The sequence below is a fragment of the Pteropus vampyrus genome, unplaced genomic scaffold (assembly GCF_000151845.1).
Source record: "Pteropus vampyrus isolate Shadow unplaced genomic scaffold, Pvam_2.0 Scaffold515, whole genome shotgun sequence".
NCBI classification, from domain to species: domain Eukaryota; kingdom Metazoa; phylum Chordata; class Mammalia; order Chiroptera; family Pteropodidae; genus Pteropus; species Pteropus vampyrus.
The window spans coordinates 539,531-547,576 of NW_011889296.1; the positions used below are offsets into that span (position 1 = coordinate 539,531).

General features: G+C 38.6%; 1 protein-coding gene across 4 annotated transcripts in view; it reads right to left on the reverse strand.

The window, feature by feature from the left end:
- Positions 1–8,046, reverse strand: part of PHKA1 (phosphorylase kinase regulatory subunit alpha 1) — a 94,389-nt gene that overhangs the window by 33,142 nt on the left and 53,201 nt on the right. For 3 of the 4 annotated variants that reach the window (XM_011383358.2, XM_011383357.2, XM_011383356.2), the window contains exons 18-21: positions 5,992–6,158; positions 3,535–3,711; positions 2,016–2,107; positions 1,503–1,642 (exon numbers count right to left, since the gene is read on the reverse strand). In XM_011383358.2, coding sequence (XP_011381660.1) covers positions 1,503–1,642; positions 2,016–2,107; positions 3,535–3,711; positions 5,992–6,158 — 576 coding nt within the window. Of the gene's footprint in view, positions 1–1,502; positions 1,643–2,015; positions 2,108–3,534; positions 3,712–5,991; positions 6,159–7,839; positions 7,919–8,046 lie in introns of all 4 variants that reach the window. The other variant, XM_023524978.1, reaches the window with a different exon arrangement.

Genomic DNA, 8,046 nt, shown 5'->3' on the forward strand with positions numbered 1-8,046 from the left:
AGGGTTGAAATCATACCAAACCTATTCCCTGATCATAATGTTTGAAACTAGAGATCAATAGCAAAAAGAAATCAGGAAGAAACACAAATACATGGAGATTAAACAACATGCTACTGAAGAATAAGTGGGTCAGAGAAGAAATGAAAAGAGAGATCAAGAGATACATAGAAACGAATGATAATGATAGTACAACACATCAAAACTTTTGGGACACGGCAAAAGCAGTCATAGGAGGAAAGTTCTTGTCATTACGAACCTATCTCCAAAAACAAGAATGAGCCCAAATAAACAACCTAATGCTTCATCTTAAAACACTAGAAAAGGAAGAACAAATGAAGCCTAAAGTCAGCAGAAGAAATTATCAAAATTAGAGCAGAAATAAGTGAAAAATTGAAAACAAACAAAAAAATGATAGAAAAAATAAATGCAACAAAGAGCTGGTTCTTTGAGAAGGTCAATAAAATCGACAAATCCCTGGCTAGACTCATGAAAGAAAAAAGAGAAAGGACACAAATAAACAAAATCAGGGATGAAAGAGGGGAAATTACGACAAAAACTGCAGAAATACAAAGACTCATACAAGAAACAATACTATGAAAAGTATATAACACCAAGTTTAATAACCTAGAAGAAATGGACCAGTACTTAGAAAAATACAACCTTCCTAGACTGAATCAAGAAGATCTGGAAAATCTAAATAGACCGATCAGCAGTATGGAAATTGAAACAATCATCAAAAACCTACCAAAAGCCCACGACCAGATGGCTTCACCAGTGAATTCTACCAAAACGGTCTAAGAAGATTTAATACCTATTCTCTTCAAACTCTTCAAAAAAATTGAAAAGGAGGCAATACTTCCCAACTCATTTTATGAGGCCAATACTGCCCTGATGCCAAAACCTGGTAAAGAGAACACAAAAAAAGAAAACTACAGACCAATATCTCTCATGAACACGGATGCAAAAATCTTAAATAAGATACTTGTAAACCGAATACAGCAACATATTAAAAAGATTATACACCACAATCAAGTGGGCTTTATCACAGAGGCACAGAGATGGTTCAACATACGCAAATCGATTAATGTGATATACCACATAAACAAAATAAAAAATAAGAATCATATGATCCAATCAATAGATGTAGAAAGTCTTTGACAAGATATAGCACCCATTTATGATCAAAACACTTAACAAATCAGTGTAGAAGGAAAGTACCTTTACATAATAAAGGCCATATATGACAAACCCTAAACACTCAAAAATGCTAGTTTCTTTTTCCTGTAAGCCTCCATTATCTTACTTCTTTTGAGTTAAGAATATATTTTATCGGTAGATTTTACCAAACAGTGGAGGCTTTAAGTAGCCATAATAATGATAATAATAGTTACCAACTGCATTCAAATCCAGATCAGTGAGACTCCAAAGCTACGCCATATTTACAATGCTATGTTTCCTCTCTGTATAAACATTTAAGTAGACTGATAATATTTATCACTCACTTCATAGTATACAGCATGTAGAGGATATCAGCTTGCTCCTGAAAGCTGGAGGTCTCCCTCAACTGTGAAACCAGTGCGTTGAAGTCTACCTCCCCAGATTGGTCTCTAGGAAGATGTATTTCTACTCGAACAGAGGGAACCTTTAGTTTGAAAAAGGACAAAAAAAAAAAAAATTAAGTCCACAAGCGCTCAACTTAAAAAATGCCCTAGAGTGTTCATCTTTTCATCTCTAAACCTTTTACTTAAGAATTCCCTAACTTTTGATGAAAAGTAAACTGAAAATAATGAAACCATCAAGGAACATAGGATAATAGCAATCTAGTTTTTTTTAAAGCCTGGCTAGAAAAACTTGCCCATTTAAAATGTGAACTGAAAAGGACAAATATCTTTATCGGGGTAGCATTTTGCCTACTGCCAGTTACTAGCAGAAACCATAGTGGCTCGTTCTATTATTTTCCATAAGGATGGCAGTTTTGCAAAAAGCTGATAGAAATACCTCATGTGCAAGTTTACCTGGTCCTCCTGTGGGGGATGAGGTGAGTCAAGTAAGTTGAATGAAGGCCGGGAAGCCTGAAATATCTTTGCAGGAAGATACATGCTAACATCTGCAAAAGGTTGACATTTATGGGAAAAGTTAGATAAGTAGCAGAGTAATAAAAATGCACAGTTGGTTGGTTCTTTATAGAAGTTTATCCTTTCTTGGTGATATCAAAGGAATATGAATAACATAATTTAAAGAATGTTCAATCAATCAATAAACATTTTTTGAATGGAATGTCTAGAATTGTAGCATAGCTGATGTTAATTATAAAAATGTAATCAACACCACAATGGTGCTGTCACTGATGCTTTGATAAACTATCACATGCAACAGAAAGAACTCAGTTCCGTTTTATATTTTCTGGAATGTCCCAGGAGAGTATCTGGCTGCTCACAGCTGGATTTCCTTGAGAATACACACATGGGTGATCCAATGCAGGCAATCAAGACATGTAGTGGCTGGCCAACTTTGAGATATTCCTAAGATTCTTACTTACAGTCCATTGGTGAAATACTTACCACCTCTAAGGAGAGACTCTCGTAATTCTCATCATTTCAGATACAAAAACAGAGATATAGAGCTCAAATAACTGTTCAAGCAAGTAAGTGGCAGAGCTGGAAATTGTTTCCTGATTCATATTCTAGAAGTATAACTTAATAAAGTAGATTTCTTCACATAAACCTTTTGTGAAGGAAGCATACGTGGAGGGTATGTTAAGCTTTCCCATATTCTAAATGTGAAATGGTTCCCCAAGGTCACCTTTAATATGGTTAGTAACGATCAACAAAGTTTTAGACAGCAGAAGCATGCACCTCAATCATTCTTGTTATCTGTAAAATGTTAACATCTAGGTCCTCCAGGTGTGACCAAGGAGCCTCTGTCTCTCCACATGCAGCTACCACAGAGGCACTGAGCACTCTTGGAAAACATGACTACTCCCACCACTACAAATGCTACTGAAGGAGGGTCGTGGTCGTGGGGAGGTGAATGGCAAAGCTGCTGCAGAATGAGGACTGCAGTTGACAAACACAGCTCTACGCTGCTGGGACAATCGACTAGAGAAGTTACAGCTGGCCTAAGGGAACCACATGGAGCTTACTTAAGGGAGAATAACTCCTCCTCTGCCAGGCTATCTTGTAATAGTCTATGATGCTTTCTCATTAAATAATTTTTTTTCTAAAGAAAAACATGCTTTCCACCATTTTGATACTCTGATGTTCATGCTGAATACGCTGCGTGTCTCCTGTCTGTTCTCACTACATGACTGGCTAAACCAGACTACATAGCTCTATCTACAGCAAACTACACCCAACTCATTCATGTTACAAATATGTGCGTATCTAATGTATTCTAAGTACTGTCTGAGGTTCTGGGGATAAAGCAGTGAACAAAAGAAAGACCCTGCTTACACTGTAACAAATGCCCCACCGCCGTGCCATGCTGGGCTTGACGTCACCCTGGCCCTGACTCCAGCGACTCAGTATTACTCACTCTGTACATGCAGCTCCTTGGCCTTGGTCACCAAGGACATTAAATTGCAGGTTGTTTGCACAGCCGCCTGGAACCGATCTCGCCCTCCCTTCTGTGAGGCAGGGGCTGCTTTAGGTTGGGGAGCAGTGTGTGCCAAAAGGCAATCTAAGTAACGGGCAACTTCATCACCACAGCGAGCTGCGAGGTTAGTGGGGGAGGGGGAGAGAAAACAATGAACAGTTTACTTACTTCACAATCTAACCCACCAAGCAGAATGACAATCCTGGGCCCACCACAGACCACCAGAAGTAGGTTGTTTTACCTCATGAGAAAAAAGATCTGATCATTCTATAATCCTGGAGCTTTACCATTCATAAAGTATGGCCAGCTACCAGGAGCCACCTGTTCTTCGACTTCACTGAGATTGTATTAGGATTCCTGAAAGCAGTAGGAGCTTAATATAGAACAGACAGAGCAAGCATTTCATAATCTCTGCATGTGCATGTCATGGTGTTGGTGGTGACGAAGACAGTGGAGTTGCTGCAGAACGCAGCCCTTTGAGTCTCACTCATGAGGACACTTGTGGGGAAAGGCAAAAATCTTCCACTAAACGTTCAACATAGCTGAAAACAGATTCCACACATGGCAGCTACAACTGCTAACGAAAAAACAATCTCCATGGTGCAGGGTCACCTCATTCATTTAGTCACCAAATACTTATTACCCACTACGTACCAGGTGCTGTACCAGGTGCTGAGGTTTCAGTGGTAAAGAAGACAGGTATGGTCCCTATCCTCTTGGGCTCCCCCCCCAATATATCTTCTATAACATATGTCTGTACATAATGGAAACGAAATTATACATATACCCTCATGGATATATAACTTTTCGAGCCTTATGAGAACATTCACAACACTTATAACTGGAAGAGCACAAAGTTTGGATTAATACTGAAGTCTACCAGGTCAATCGTGCAACATCTGCCACGTCGCTATGTTGCCAACTATGCCAAACAGCTGGAACAGAGATCATCTTCGGTGATCCCTCCAGATGTCTTCCTGTGCTCTCATCTGACCAATGAGAACTAGCAAAGCTGTAAGAATGGAAGTCAACTCAGTAACGACCTAATGACAAATATTATAACCTTGAATACAATCCAGATTATTGAGCGGAGAATTATGAAGAATACAGACATGAAACTAACATAACTAATATAATGTTGTATACCAAACCAACAATAAAAGAATATGGAGAGACGCGCTCTCCCCATAGAAGGTCTGCAAGGGACAAATTTAGTCACACATATCCCTAAAAACGTATTTTCCAGAAATTAATCTAAGAGAAAGGGTGCTACAGATAACAACCACAATTACCTATGGGACAGCAGGCAACCTCGATGTATGATCAGTCCTGCCTGCTCTTCAAAACAGTTCAGCTTATGCCAAGATAGATATCATGAGTGGTTACTGATGATAGGAAATGACCTTATATTTAATGTACTTTTCCAACAACAACAACAAAAATCACGGTATTTTAAATCTTATGAAAACAAATAGAGTGAATTAAGTGGTACTTAGGTGAGTAAATCCTGAGCCTAAACAAGAAAATAGCCCTTCTGACCACTAATGTGTTGGTCCGTTGTTGATGAGATAACGCTTGCTACCTCACCAAGGAAAGCTAGTTAATTTTTTTTCTTTTCTCCAACACACTACTCTTAAGATAAAGAAATTGACCACCTTAAGGTGTAGGCTAACGGTTAAATACCCAGACAAGAAAAGTAGGGAAAACATGTTCTACAAGAGTATTTTGCTCCTATTGGCCCTTTTCTCTTTAGGATTCAAACAATGTAATGCTTGCCCTGCCTAGGTCAATATTTTAACACTTTAGGGTATTTCTCAGCCATTTTTAATATATGTTTCAATATATTTTCTCACTATGCCATCTTTGTATTTCTAGCACCTAATTAGATTTTGTTGTGCTTTGTCTCATGTGTAATATGAGAACAATAGGCACACCAAACAGGTTTTTCCAAACTACATAAATGCCCCTGCCCCGGAGATTCTGAAGCACCCCTATAACATTATGCATAAAAAGCACTGTAACTGAATTTCATATTTTATGTTTTAATGTCAAAAAACCAGTAATACATATGTATAGTTTTCCTGCTATACACTTGATTAACTATCTCTCACTCAGCACTGCATCCTCCCATTTTGTAATCAGCAGCCATTTTATATGCCCAGGAGAGAACTCCTCCCTAACCTTACTTAGTATTCAACTCCATATGCCACAATCACAAAGGGATATTAGACCAGGAACCAAAGGTAAGTAGAAGGAGGAAAAGTAAAGCCAAACAAAGTAGAAGTCTGGGTGTACTGAATAGGAGTGAGACTGCCAGCAGTGACAAATGTCAAAGATGCTCGACAATACTTTGTATTCTTGGCCAGCAAGGCCAGCGCCTCTATGAAGCCTCCTTACCATTACTGGTTGAATCGTAGCCATTCATCCAGTCAGAAAATTCAAGCTCGTTGAAGTTGTCATCATAATCTTCACTGTACAGCTTACTCTCAGGTCCAGGGTCCATGAAGCTCAAATGTGTGCAGCAAGATGTTGTCAAAAACTCTGACAATTTACCTGTCTGGACTCTAACAATTAGAGGGTAAATAGAAAATAGAAAATCAGAGAAAAAGCTTTTTAAAACAACACAATTTCATGAGAAAAGGATACTCAGCATGTTTTTAGGGGATTACTAATGTTTATATGTCAGTATAAATTTTGTAACAGTAAAATTTTACAGCACTACTAGGCACAGCGTGCGTAGACTAGGGAGCTGTGCTCATGAGGATGGCGGTCATGGGCTCACAGCCCACCAGCAGACCAGTCACCCTCCTCTCTTCCACGGCCATGTTGCTAACTATGCCAAACACCTGGAGCAGAATGAAGAAAAATCATCACAAATCCATCACATCACTTAAAAAATATTCAAAAGACCATTTTGAAAATAAAAGATGGTCTTCGATAATTTTATGAATTATAGTAGATGGTAAGCCATTTCCTCCTCTAGTCAGAAAGCCAACTGCAAAGCTCAAAGGGAACGCCCGTAATGCCGACTTTCTAAAGAAGCCAGTCTGAAGGGGCTCCCAATGGCCAGATCTTGAATAATTTGAACACTGAAATAATGACAGAAGGGAGTGTGACATAATGAAAAAAGTGAGAATCCATGAATCTACAATGACACTACAAGTACAAAATAAAATGGGATGAGGGAAAGCTCTTTCGTTTTTAACAAAGATTCCAAACACTAGATGCAAACGGACTAGTCGAAACACAGATTCATCATTTTACAAGCCCATTGATAACAACCAATTCATCGATGGAAGCTAACACCATTTGCTCAGAGACAGCTGGAGAAAGGATATAGAAGAACCTGACAGACACCATTTTAAGCAAATTGAGAATCATTCTGCAAAATAACTGACCTTCCTTCTTCAAAACTGTAATGAAAACTGTCAAGTAAGATTAACCAAAGGGTGTGGAATTGTTCTAGACTAAAGGACATCACGGAGAGACAATAACTAAATGACAATGTGTGATCTTTGATGAGATCCTAGAGTGGGGAAAAAAGCTATGGAGAAACATTAATGGGAAAATTGGGTAATTTTGAGTATGAGATCTATATTGGACAATAATATTGTATCGATAATAAATTTTCTGAGTGTGATGATTACACTGTTGTCATGTATGACTGTACCCTTCTCAGGAGACAGAAGCTGAAGTATTTATGGTAGAACGGTCATGATGTCTCTGGCTAACTCTCACACAGTGCAACAACAAAAAAAACCTGTGTGTGTGTGTGTGTGTGTGTGTGTGTGTGTGTGTGTGTGTGCGCGCGTGTGTGTGCGCGCACACACATACATACATGTGAGAGAGGTAGCAGGGCAGAGAAGAGAGGGAGGAAGGGAAGGAGGAGAGAGATTTTCAATAGGATTTCCGTTAGCTTGAAATTTTTCAAAATAACAACTTAGGGAAAAAAGGGGGAAAAAAAGCAGCGAGAATTGAATAGTCTGGTAATCTTTTTTTTTTTTTTAAGAATAAGATTTCTGGTCCACTGAATTGATAAGGGCGAGCCAAAGAACTGTGTAGGGGAAAAAATTCCACTTCTCTATAACATTAAATTCTTGATTCAAAATGTCAGACATGAGCTTCTCCAAATAGGAAGATATCATGTTGTCAAAGATACAGAGAAAGGCATCACAGTCTGCCATTACTTTTCCCAACTTCCCAATGTCATTTCACTTTCCTAAAGAGTATGTGGAGGTCACTTACCTAGCCCCACCAAAATAGCCATCCTGCATTTTTCGGAGTGCTGCCAAGACACTTGAATTTAGGCTGGTTCCATCTTCATCTGAGAGAAAGGAAGAGAATTTTAAAACGATCTTTGTGATTTTAACTTTTAAATAAGGTGAATCTTTTAATTATTTCAAACCAACATTCTGGTGGTGATGGTACAAATGAGACACTACTCCCTGACCA